Here is a 13,979-nt window from a genome sequence, read left to right as displayed (position 1 = left end):
TTCATTCAAGAACTTTGTGTTAAAGAAAATACAGTTCAGTAATGCAGCTTTTGGACCACAGTCTGTTAAAAACAATAATAAAGGCTACTTTCCCAGTGACATGGCATGATGCAAGCATTTCTTTACAACGGCCCACACAATTTATTTTAGCGAACCTCAGGATCAAAATCTAGATTTACATAAGAATGAAGTAAAAGCTATTGATATTTCACAGTAGTCCATTTTATATTTCATTGTGGAGCATACTTTGCATAACTACAATTCTTTTATTCCATGAATATGTTTTACGGAAATTTAAAGAAATAGAGTATGTTATTCTTTCTCCCTCTCTCCCCTAAACTGTAATTTTTAGCTTCCTCCTTGTTGTTGTCATCATTGCATGGGCAGCCCTCTGGTATCCTGCTTGAGGAGCTAGCCTGTTACTGCTCTTGGCATTCTCAGATGCTTATCCGCTGCCATGCCATGGAGCCACCATTGGCATCACTACCTCATCTGCCATCAGTACCACCATTCTCTGTGAAGGCCTCCGACCACAACCAATAAGGGTAGAAATGGAGTGTCTAGCCTCATGCATGTGGCCAGACACCCCCTTCCAACATCACAGGTTATGTTGGGGGCCTTCACAGAAAATAGTGGCAGTGGCAGCAGGTAAGGAGGCTCACCGCTGTCTGGTCCACTGACTGTCAAGGCAGAGTTTCGGAGAAATTCTGCTGCAAAAAAACAGCCAGTCTTGTTAGATCAGGAAGACAGCCAGTGTGGTGTAGGATTTGAGTGTTGGACAATGACTCTGGAGAACAGAGTTTGATTCCCAGCTGTGTAAGCCCACTAGATGACCATGGTCAACTCACACCCTCTCAGCTTCAGGGGAAGGCAATGGCAAACCTCCTCTGAACAGATCATGCCAAGAAAATCCCATGATAGGATTGCCTTAGGGTCATCATAAATCAGAAATGTCTTAAAGGTACAGAACAATAACTACAAAAGAGCTGGTTGGACCAGGGTTGGTCCAGATTCACTGGACCAACATCTGGTCTGCCCGATCCTGGCCCAAGGCTGTTGGCTTATGTCATCTACACAGGATGATGCCAGGCTTAGGGGGAACATGGACCTTTTGGCCAGTGCATGTAGCCCCCATCATCATCTTTGATGATGGCCTTCTTGGTTTTGAAAGAGATCTTTTAGGGTATAGTCTACATTGCTTTTATGCATTATAATATACTAACTAGGATTTTGGGATGGGATGCAGGCTGCAAGATTATGAAGACTTTTTTTCTACCTTTCTGTTCAAAGAAATTAATTCTGACCACTTAACTGAGATTAAAATGAAACTGAACAGTTTCCTAAACTTTTCTAAACGAAACTAAAAATTGCTTTTCCATTGTTCATTTAAGATAGCATTTAAATTGCAACCTTTGATTTGTTCCTTCTAAACAAGCCAGAAACATAATCCAAGAATCAATGATTTTGGCTTGTTAAGAAAGGCACAAGCCATATAACCCAGTTTGGAAATAATGACAAAGAAGCCATGGACAAGGTCCACTGGATTATTTAGCAACTTGTGCTGTCAGTAGGAGCCAAACAGGAGCAATCAAACAGCATGCACCAGCATGATCCCTCATTTGAGGTAAATCAACATTAATTTTAGCAATCCTGGCTGACAATATTTAAATGAAGCCTGAGGGAAGAATACACAGTTCATATGTGAGAGGAAAGGAACAGTGAGTCAGTGTATGGGACCAATTCCTAAGTGCTGGTCTCCTTTACATCTGGGCCTAGCTTTAACAGGCATTCTGCATCCCACAAGTATAAGCCATGTGCTTAATTTAAAATTAAAAAGGAACCATACAACATAGAAATTACTTCCATAAGCAGGCCATTACAACAGAAATGATTTTAGAAGATATTTTCTATCTCTTTCATTTGATTATATACATATTTTGTCTAGTTTATTTAATTCCTTTTTGCTATTCAGTGGTTTATTTTAACTGGAAACTGTTATTCAGCCTCAGTTAAGCAACAAAGCATGTTAGAAAAAAAAAAGAATAGTTAAGAAATTCAAATTTCAAGCAGAATTATAATATTGGGAAATACAAGGGCATGCACAGAGAAGAGACAAGTGACAGACAACTATGATAGTAATTAATATTACTAACTGTTATCAATTGCCCACATGTTTCCAAGGATTGGTCCCATTTGTTTCCATCGAATCCTGGTATCTCTAGTTAAGGCTGCATTTGGAAGGGGAATAGTTATTCGATTCCACCTGAAACAAACATATGAGCCCTCATGCTTTTAAAGTTATAAGGTGATTTAAAATTACAAAAAAGCTGAGCTTAAACCAATGGTAGACACTTCATTTATGCAGAGTGACAAATCATATAACAACATCTGAGGATCATAATGGTTTAAACTATATACAAATATGGTTCAATATTGTCATAAGAGCCTTTATGTGCTTTTGCACATATTCATCTCTTGTTAGTCTTGCTTCTCTCCTCCCTCCCCCATTATCCTTGTCTGACTCTTACTTCCTTTTAAATTTATCTTGAAAGGTCTCTCAGGATCACTGCTGGGGAAAAAAACCCTGACTTCTCTAAATACATTGTTGATATACAAATAGGATCTTCAGAAATATGAAATTTGGGGAGGAAAATATATAATTGGATCCACAGTTTCACTCATGGGATTCTGTAGCTGGCGACAGGCTCCAATTTTGGGGAGGAGGGGTCTACAAAAGCATGAGAAGCAGCACTTTCCCTTCTTTGTCTAATGGGAACAATGTCAGACCTTACTTCTTCTGCAAATGGAAGGAATCTGGTTCAGGAAGGCAAATGTTGATCCAGCTCATATGGTTCAAGGGCAGCAGAAGAATATTGGTGGCAAATCCATATTTTAGAAATGTACCAAGAAAGGGCCAAAATATCTTAAAGGCACCAGATCCCATCTGATCATGGAAGTCAAAGCAGCCCTGGTTAGCATTTGGATGAAAGACCACCAATGAATACCAAGTGCTTTAGCCTACAGTTCAGTGGAAGGAGCTGGCAAAACTACCTGCAAGTATGTGTGTATATATATATATATATATATATATATATATATATATATATATATATTGCCTCAGAAAATCTTATGAAATGCATGGGATCACCATACAATGACAGGTGACTTGAAGGCACACACACCACCCACACACCAAAAGATCCTGGGATTTCAGAAAAAGAAGGCATTCTTCATACAATGAAAACAACCAGATATAAATAACAGTTCCCAACATAGTATAACATGTTCAGTCGCCTTTCTCTGTTTGTCAGAGATAAGAGGTAATTTCGGGGCAGTGTTTCCACTACTTTTCAGAGTCAAAAACGATGTACTTTTGCATCATAACTGTGTCAGACACATTTTGGAAAGAAAATGTCCTTACCCGCTGTAGTTTTCAGAGGCATAGATTGTGCTGTGAGGAAGATGGGACCCAGCACATATCTCTGGCAGACATTCTGAGTGGAGTAATGACCAGGTACGGCCGTGGTTGGTGGAAAACTCCAAACTGACACTGGCAACACACACAAAAAATAGCAATATAAAATGGAGCTACTCCAATCCACCAGCACCAGCACCACCACTAAATGTACTAAATTGGCATTTGTAGCAGGAACAGGTAAAAGCTTTACATAGCATATTAAATAATTGATCCGCTCCATCCTGTGCAACGTGGAGGTATCAAATGCCTGTTAGTGCCAAACACTCAAGATGAAGGAAACATGAAGCACTGTATGCTAAAAGACAACGCGGCAATCCATGTCAGAAAGTATTTAGCTGATGGCTTGTGAGGGCAGTGTCTGCAGGCCTTACTTACCCAGCAGGCTGTTATTTTTACACTGGATTCAAAGAGGATTGATGCAGTATTGATGTGTCAAACAAGGGCCAGACTAAAGGGAAACTGAGAGGAAGAGCCTATGTGCTTCTTCTGTTAATAGGTTTCTCAAACCATTTTGTGGAGGGGTCAGTAGGCCAAGCTGGAGATTGAGTTAAGTTATTTATATTTAATAAATACAGAACTAGCTGGCATAAAAGGCCAAGTTGTAATATTCCACAGAAGTAGACAAATACAGGAGGCATACTGTCTTCTTGATCAAAACACTGAATTCAGCCTCTCCAAGAGTTTCAAAGGCATAGCCTGCTAGGAACAAAAAGAAACAACTGTGGACATTAATCCTAGAACACATTAGTCAGACTTGGAGAAGGGATGGTTTCTCATTGTTTTCCAAGATTCACTTTAATGTGTTAAGGTAGGTGTGGTGTATATAGGTCATATGCATGTTATATTTTCTGTAAGAGCCAATTCACACATTAGCACAGATAACATAATTGTTTCCCTGCATGCTCTGTCTTCATGAAGTCCCTTTCTTCTCAGCTCACTGCAATAATCTCTCAATTAACCATTGTTTCCCCATTATGATTTAAATTCAATTGTTAGCCAGATATACAGTAGACTAAATGAATCAATGAAAACGTCAGCTCTAACAAATCAAAGTGCAAGGGACCAGCACTATATTTGTGCCCATTGGCTACAATTCTTTCTTTCTTTCCTGGAACTCACCAGGAGTTGGTAGCAGATGGCTCAGGAACCAGCACTCTTCTACAACCCACCAATTTGACTAGCACTGCTCAAGCTGAAATACTACAAGACAACTACTCTTTACTGATAATCGCAGCCAGATTCTTCCTGAGTTCCTCACACACTCACTAAATGGCTAAGATAGGTGCTCATGCCTTATCAAGTAAACATGCATATGTGGGAACCTAGCAGTCAGGTAAAACTGCACAGATTGAGCATATCCTCTGCCCTATGGAATGCAGAATTTCAGAAATGAATTTCTTGACACCCTTTGAACCTAGAATAATTTGGTAGATTTTATGTGTGCATATATGCCTTCTTTCAACATGAATGTACTTCTTCCTGACCTCTGTAATGATTCATTGTCAATCAATATTAAATATTAAAAATGAAATACTTTCAGTATATATACATGAGCTGAAGTATAAGCCTTCTTTCATCCTGTAAGAGTTCAACTAATTTAGGAAATATTAGCATAAATTTAACCTTTTGAAAAACATAAATTCTAATAACTCCATCTTAAATGCTGTAAATGAAGAGTTAAAAATCAGTTTGAGTCAAAATCATGACTTATTCAATTCAGAATAATCACTTGGAATAAGCCTTTACTCAAAGAATATCTATCTGCGTAGTTCTTCAATATACGGTATGTACTTTAAATTTAAGATGTCTCATCTTTATGAGACATGTTAACTCTTCAACAATCACATTTATGACATGATAGTGCTATTATAAAAAAATGTTTTTGTGTGCCAGGAGATGTGTACTGCCAAAATATTTTTGAAATGTAAATGAGGTTTATCGAAAATTAGTAGTTCTTCTAAAAAATTAATTAAACAAAACAAACTACCTGTGCCTAAGGCATTATGTGAGTTGAAAGAAGTGTAGTAGAAACCCCCATAATTGAACAGAAAATCATGCTTACACATGTACCACAAAAAGAGCTTCTCTTTAAAAGGACTGTTGTAATTTTAGGTCTCTAGTGAGCACAATATTATAAAAACACACACCATTAATCTCATCATCTTGTGGTTTTTTTACACAGTAAAACACAGATGACCCCCGCCCCCAAAAAAAGGGAAAAAGAAAAACTGGAATGAGCTGCAAGTCCATTTTTTGCTCTGAAAAATTTGGTTTCTTAAAAAAATATTAAACAGCGAAGGGAGCCCTTGTGTCCTATTTGAAAGCAGACTCCCAGCCCTTGGAGACTTATAGAAGAGGCAATTTTCCTCCTTTTTATTTTTTTGCTAGAATATGATCAAGGGAGTAGGTGATTGTCAGCAGGAGTAAAACTGAGCCTGGAAAGTAAAAAGATGGGATGTATGTTTCCACGGGGCATAGAGGATGTCTGCAGAAGCTAATCTAAATTTTAAAAACTTAGCTAGTTAGCTTTGTGGCCCTTAGCAATAATATTAGAGAAGTCTGTACACTGAACTAGAATATTGACCCATATTCAGTGGACATTTCTCTGCTGAAGTCACTGCAGCTTACTCATGAAGTTTAACCAATCAATCAATCAAATCAAATAAAAAAACAAAAACACCCCCCATCACTAGATAACTCATTTTGCATGAAAAGGGGGTCTGCAAAGGTGCACTGACAACACCAATTCACTAGCTACATTTCAACTACTTTCCAAACACTATTATACTGAACACATTGTTAGACTGTATTTTTATATTGTATTGTATTTTTATTGACTTAATCCCGCCTCGATCTGCAGGGAGAGGCGGGAAATATAAATAAAAATTATTATTATTATTATTCTCACAAGATGTGTGTTTATTTTACATTGCCTATTTGCCTAAAGAAAGCAAAGGTACAGTTACATACAAGCTGGGATTCTAAGAAATTGAACAACTATTTCTGATTTTAGCTTGTACTACCTGTTGCCTGGTTGATGGGTTCCACAACCGAGGTTAATAGAAAACTGGATCATGTGAGTTACAGTGGAAGGGAGCACTGGCAAGACATGGAAGTAGTCAACCGCCCAGATGTTTTTGTTACGGCCTTGATGGTTCTTCTGCTTGAGACAGAACTTGGTCGCTGGAGTCTGAAGTTCTGGACTGATGACAACCGAAACCAAAGATGGAACCTTCAAAAGAATTTAATCACATTTCTCTATTGAATTTACATGAATTTTGTTAACTGCCTTATTATAAAAGATATGGTATATTGTGTATGAAAACAAAAAAAAGTGTGTGGGTTTGAAGAGGAAGAGCAAGAAAATAGCAGAGTTTTTGCGGTTTCTAAAGCTTGTCTGGTTCACAGTACTCTAGGTTGAAAGGTGGGGGTTTGGCATTAACATTACATGTAGTTTCACCACTGAAATCAATGTGGGGAGAAATTAGGTAAACTATGCCTTGGAATGCCACTTTTGTGGACTATGACTAGCGTGACCTCCAGAAATCATAGACATACATCAGCTGTTCACTTTTAGTCCACTGAACCAAAACCTAAATTTGGGCTGGGAGAGTGGGAGGGGTGAGGACCAAATCACAAATGTAGGATAGCAAGAGATTACTGGCACATCCCAAGAGGGCATGTCCTTCACCCTCCTGGTGGGGCTTCTCTTTGGCAACATAAGGATGCCACCACTCATCTCAGCTGTTCCCAGTTAGTATCTCTGGAAGTTCGGATAACTTTGTAAAGATGAAAAACAAATACATAAACAAATGGTGTGAAAATGACATTTCTTCCAAAAGGAATAGCAATTCTCTTCAGTTGCAAAATGATTCTACACCTATCATCATTACATTAATCATCATTCTTATTATTAAGCTCCAAAAAGTCAATTGCTGTCCTACATTTGTGATCTGGTCCTCATCCATCCCACTCTCCAAGTTCAGGTTTTGGTTCAGTGGACAGATTATTGGAGGCAACTCACAATTAGCACAAGAGGTCAAAAGTGGCATTACTGGTCTGAAAACAGCAGACAATTTTTGGTTATTTAATTTTTTTTTACATGAATGAAAAATTCCAAAGTTTCCTTCAAAAGACTGCAATTGTGAGAATTTCTGCACATTTTGATAATTTTTTATTTTTGGAATTTTGGCTAAAATTGTACGAAAGGAGGCATGAAAAATATTTTTGTGCAAAATAGTTTTTGAACATGGAATACCTTTTTGCCATTGCTGCAGATAAAAAAACATGATGTTCTTTTCACTTTCATGCAGGAATGAAAATTTAATGTTTGACAATAATCTCCACAAAGGGTGAATCTACACTGTACAAATAATGCAGTTTGAAACCACTTTAAGTGCTGTACCACCTTTTTATAAAGCATGATAAAATTTACAGAGTCTTTATGTCTGCAGAAATCAACTGGAAATGCTCTCACATAGCTAGGTTCAAATAAAATGAATATTGAATTGCATACTGTTTGTTAATTACAGTGTTAGCTCTAAAATTACGAGGTGGCTACTATCTTCAGGATTTCTCCTGAACACTTACTCTGTAAGAAGCATAGGTCATTGTATCCAGTGTTAGATGATCTTTTCTTCCTTCAATCTTTGCATACAATATAACATCATTTTCATGGGCTTGACCAGCATCACAGACCCCACCTGTTGTAATATGCAAATTTGGTAGATGTTTATTTGTCCCTCAAATAACAGTCATTTACATTTCTAACAATTATGACAATGATGGTCATGTGTTTTTATGCTGTCAGTAATCACCATAAAGGTTTATGCTAATGAAATAATTATACATGTTTTTAAAATTATAATGACAGGAGCAGCAATAGAATACACAATACTTTTTATTTTTGTTTAAATTAATAAATATATACATAGTGATAACTCTCTTATTTGATTCCTGGATACTAAAAAGAATGCCTTCCTGTTATAATTTCAAGGCTTTCTTCATAACCATAAAGATGGAAAAGCCATGCATTATAAAACAGTCAAAAAGTAATGAATCATAATACTGATACAGAAATTACATAAGCATCCCTTACAGGAAGGATTGTGTAAAATCTTTCCAATTAGTTCCACAAATATTCAATCTCAGAATCAAGACTCCACAGAAGAATATATTTGGTAGTCATAGAAGGAGGTTTTTAAAAAACAAAAATAAACAAACAATGTTTGGACTGATTAATGACATTTTGGTAGCATATTGCACATATCCTTCAGTATACACCTCCTATTCCATCAGTACTGACACTGATATCTCTGTGTGTGTGTGTGTGTGTGTGTGTGTGTGTGTGAGAGTCTCTCTTTCTTGGAATTCACACCCTTGCTTATGTGTGAGCAGCAAACGGAGGGGGAACATAATGGGGCTGCCATTCAAGCCTATGGGGCTTGAATATCGGTGAATTTCCATTTTTGTGGGGTGGTGGTGGTGGTGGTCCAGAACGGATCCCCCACAAAAACGGAGGGCCAATTATACAGTACTTCCCATTCAGAAGAACAAACCTGGCTTTTGTGGATTATTCACCTTTCAAATACATGTGTTATTCAGACTTTAACTTTTCAGTAGATTGAAACAGAGGAATCTGCTAAAGGCTGACACATAAGAACTTAGTGGTCAGACTTGATCTGCACATTTAACATAATCACAATGAAATAAATCCATTTGCTATTCCCAACCAGAGTATTATACACATTTACATAAATGCCACTGAGTAACTGATTTACTGGTTCTACTCTAGCTGAGAGTTACAATTATATTTAGTCCAGTATGGCAGCAGTCCTGCTGAGGTTGTTCCACTTCTGATTACAGACATAAGATTACATGCTTGAATGTTCTCTCATACCTCCCCCCTAAAAGGGGGGGTCATCTTAATGTGAAATTCGATATACTAGCCTTCTAGATGCAGACTTAAAACTTTTGAATTTTATCCTGCTTGCAATCTGAAATTGTACAGCGCCAACAAGGCCATACCATAAGAAGATCTGGGATGTAGCTCAGCTATTACAATTTTGATTTTAAAATAAAACCTTATTCCCTTTTCCCAACTTCTCATTTATTTCCCCTGCAGCTAATTTTCACCTAATCAATGTTTTCAGTGTGATCACACAAGTTCACAACTGCTCTTGCTGAGCCAACAGCTTTGTCCCATGGGTTCAGAAGGTTGACAAAAGTACATTTCCTGTTTTTCATGCAGGTGTGGTTGTCCTGGAAATACAGCTATCTCCATTTCCTGCACTTTTCTGGTACAATATATACATACAGAAGAGATGTGACAAGTGAGTGTGGTGATCTGAGATCCTCCTCTTTAATAAGAAAGGGTGTTTTTTCCTTGTTGACACAAAAGGCTGCTTCTCTGGAAAGCAAATTCAATCTCTGTTTCCTCTTCTGTCTTTCCATTTCACATTAATGAAAATAAGGTGTTGAAAGAATAAGCTTCACATACAGTCTACCTGGTCTATGGACTTTGCAAAACATATTCTTGGAAAACGTGTTGCAAAGAGAAATGCATGATTTTGCCAGAGTCATTTAGAGCTGCTCCTTGTTTGTGTAAATGTTGGCTTCCATTGCCGGAAACATTTATGAAATTCCATTGATTACAGCTCACTTATTTAAGGAAGCAGATGGTTCAGTTTTGTATCTTTTTTTGTATCTTCCTTTGCTATCCCATGTTCCATCTCCACAAAGTAGCTCTCAAGATAAAATTCATGCATCTATGGAAAGCCCATGCAAGGCTTCCAAAAGTGCTTCATCATAGTATGTAATAACTTTTGTGACTGTGTAGGCTGCTGTTAAAGAAAATAATCCTTGTGATAACCTGGCTCCACAATTATAATTACAGAAAATATTAATATTAAAAAAAGAGGAAGACACCCAGTGTTGGAAAAATCATGTAAAGGAAAAGATATTTCCCTATTTGTAAGTACACAGAAATATATTCTGTGGCACAAGACCAAGCGTTGGCCCTGAAGTTTATTGCAAAATTTGCAAAGGACTGGAGGCCAAAGGTTCAGGGTGGAAATGCTTAAGTATGACCACTAAGAAAGACAAATATTCATAACAAAATATTCCTTTGTGCACCTGGATATTTCCTTCTTTCCTTTTCTAGTACCAGCTAAAAGAAAACACATTTAAGAACAACTGTATTTACTTACTAAATTTATATTCTGCCCTTTCTAAAAGTAGCCCAAAGTCTTTTACATTGTTTTCCCACAACCTCATTTTACTCTCTTTAAACTAGGCTGAGAGGTGATGACTGACCCAAGATGAACCAGAATGTTTCCTAGTTGAGATGAAATTTTAACCTCTGACTCTCCAATCTGTATCACGTGCCATAACTACCACATTGGGGAGAGGATAGCTTGGAGTTGGGGGCTGCACTGCCGCTGATTTGTCACTACAACAGTTTGGCATCAATTGCAACATTTCTCTACAGTGCAGGAGATGCTAAGGTATCCTCCTACACCAAGGATTTGTGAGACAACAAGGCATAGCATATGAAGTTACTGTGATTTGGTGGTGTGGGTGGTGCTGGTGGCTGTTGTCAACTCAGGGGTGCTAAGGGGCTGCAAAAAAGGGGTACCTACATGTTGTCCATCCCTGCACTAAGCCATATATTGGTGCCTCAGATTTCAGGCTTTTAAAACTGAGGGAGCCCTGGTGGTCCAGTGGTTAAATGTCGGTACATTTAACAGAGAGGCAATTGAAATCCACACACACCTGGACAATTTCAACAGGAAAGAAGAAATATGGAAATTAAACAAAGTTTAGGTACCAGTCCTGAAAAACACTAAAATCAAGACTCAGCAAATGAACACCACCTGGGTTCAGGATGTTTCCCTGCAAATAATGGATTGCTAATTAAATAGAAAAAAATATCCTCCCGCATATCCTCCCACCCTGAGGCCTCGCCATTCAACAACAGAACAACACACAGATTCACATGTAAATCACTTCCTCCCCACCAAGGGTCACACAGTATATATACCCCACTCACTTCCATGTCACCACCCTCTGAAGATGCCAGCCACAGATGCAGGTGAAACGTCAGGAGTAAATTCTTCCAGAATTATCACCACATAGCCCAGAAAACCCACAGAAAACTACATTCTAAGTATCCATCAGACAGAATTGCTTGTTGCTTGTTTTTATTCAAGTTCATAATGGAGAAGGTTTGTTCACATATGTAGGTACTCCTGAATATGCTGAAAACCTGTAAAGCACCATCTCACAGATTTTTAAATCTTTCCTTGTCCAAACTCTTGTAGAAGTCTTGAAGGCTGTTTTCTTTGTGTTTATTTCGATAAACTGTTCAGCACTTAAATTCATTAACTCTAGCTGTAAATGCACAGGAGTTCCTGTGGATCCACAGAGAAAGGATCTTCAATTAACTTAAATTTAATGTTGTCTTTTTTGATAATGTCAGTCTTCTGCCAAACCCCTGGATGAAAAGGAAGCCACAGCCCTCAGTCTGCAAGACCTAAGATCTGCTGATAGTGCGATTTTGGAGATCTCTCATTCATAGGATCACCATAAATCAAAGTCAATTTGACCGCAGTTAACAAACATATAATCTAGAATCATAGAGTTGGAAGAGACCACAAGGGCCATCCAGTCCAACCCCCTGCCATGCAGAAAATCACAATCAAAGCATCCCTGAGGGATGTGTGTTCCACTGTCAAACAGCTTTTACTGTCAATAAGTTCCTCCTAATGTTGAGGTGGAACCTCTTTTCCTGTAGCTTGCATTCATCATTCTGTGTTCCATCCTCAGTGTGACACCCCTTCAAATACTTAAACAGGGCTATCATATCACCCCTTAACCATCTCTTCTCCAGGCTAAATATACCCAGCTCCTTAAGTCTTTCCTCATAAGGCATGGTTTCCAGGCCCTTCACCATTTTGGTTGCCCTCCTCTGGACACTCTCCAATTTGTCAACAACAAACATACGTTGTCTTGCTGGTGTTTTTATGTTCAATAATTGCTGGTGTTTTATGTTCCAACTTTGCATTAAAAATTAGGTATTATTTACTTTCCACACATAAGATATTGTGCTGTTGTCTTATATTAGATTTGCCTTAGATATTTCAATGTATATGTGCTTTTAATGTAAGCATTTTAAATATAATTTGTATGTTATGCTGCTTTCTTCAAAGGATGTTTAGTTCTATTTTTATTCTGAACTGTGACTGCATAATAAAGATTGATTGATATCCAGGTGTCACCATAGAGTGCACATCTTTTTGCTTGCAAATGCATGAGGTAGGGTGAGTGGGAAAATGTACTGAGCGATGATGATAGGAGCCAAGCAGTTTTCCTACACATTACAGGTATGGCAAACTCAGCAAAAGACTACTATTTTCAGTGACAGCTACATGTTTATTGTAGTTTCTAGTTGCGCCCAAAGTACTGAGATACGGGAAGAACAATCAGCAAAAGTATGGATAGTATCTGGAATAATGAGCAAGTGTGAAGAGGAAAATACTGTCAAAGAAGACTCACTGGCAGCTGTGTTAGCAGTACCATGTAAGTCGTCAAAGGATATGGGTCTTATGCTGACTGACACCAAGTAAAAACATGGACCTTTGCTGAAGATTTTGGAGTCATTTGGTTTAATACAAAAGTAACCATGTGCATAATTTTAAATGGTCTTAAATATATATTTTTTTTAATTTAGCAGATTGTTTAATATATATATATTTAGCCTATCTACATTATTTTACTGTTTCAGACTGTTTAACCATTAAAACTGATCTGAATTTACATTATCCTGAGATCCTCAGATAGAGGGCAGGAAATAAATATTAATCGATAAGTGATTTCCCCCCAATCTTATAGCACTGTTTTCAGAAGATTTGTTCACCTTCTATGATCCATTGTACATATCATAAAACATGTTCCTGGCACATACTCACCCATACTGAAATAAAATCTCAGATTTCCATAACCTGTTGTGTCCATATATGGAGTACATAGCTTCCTCTCTCCATCTCTGAGAAACACAACTGATGAGCCTGACTCCAAGGGTCCACACTCAGGGCCAATGATTGCTCCAGCTATGTCCCACCTAAAGGCAAGATGTAAGAGACAGCACGATTTCATACATTATGAAAAAGACATTTTAGATTTTCTGCTGAGTGTACATTCAACAGATGCCAACTGTATTTTCCACACTCACACTTTTTAAACATTAAAAAAGAGCTCTTGAAAGCTTTGGCTAGTTCAGAACCTAGAGCCGTTTATTTACAGACTGTGACTATTCTCTTGTACCAACTTTAGTGGTTTTCTGTTCATTCCTGGCCTCAATCACTTTTATTAAACAGCACAGGACCAGGATATTATCACTTTTATTAAACAGCACAGGACCAGGATATTTAAAGGGCCATCTATCATCTGAGCCTGATCTCTCATATAGCTAATTTGGGGAAGGCCCTGGAGTTTGTCCCAC

General features: G+C 37.9%; 1 protein-coding gene across 4 annotated transcripts in view; it reads right to left on the bottom strand.

The window, feature by feature from the left end:
• Positions 1-13,979, bottom strand: part of RELN (reelin) — a 354,155-nt gene that overhangs the window by 133,360 nt on the left and 206,816 nt on the right. For all 4 annotated transcript variants that reach the window (XM_089524577.1, XM_089524576.1, XM_089524579.1 and 1 more), the window contains 5 exons: positions 13,447-13,598; positions 8,069-8,181; positions 6,502-6,710; positions 3,422-3,550; positions 2,154-2,263 (listed from right to left, as the gene is read on the bottom strand). In XM_089524577.1, the coding sequence (XP_089380703.1) occupies positions 2,154-2,263; positions 3,422-3,550; positions 6,502-6,710; positions 8,069-8,181; positions 13,447-13,598 (713 nt within the window). The remainder of the gene's footprint in view (positions 1-2,153; positions 2,264-3,421; positions 3,551-6,501; positions 6,711-8,068; positions 8,182-13,446; positions 13,599-13,979) is intronic.

Source organism: Sceloporus occidentalis, unplaced genomic scaffold (genome assembly GCF_023333645.1).
Source record: "Sceloporus occidentalis isolate IW3139 unplaced genomic scaffold, rSceOcc1.0.p SCAF_5, whole genome shotgun sequence".
NCBI classification, from domain to species: Eukaryota; Metazoa; Chordata; class Lepidosauria; order Squamata; family Phrynosomatidae; genus Sceloporus; species Sceloporus occidentalis.
The sequence above is the reverse complement of the archived record's forward strand: the minus strand, read 5'-3'. Positions and strand labels throughout refer to the sequence as shown.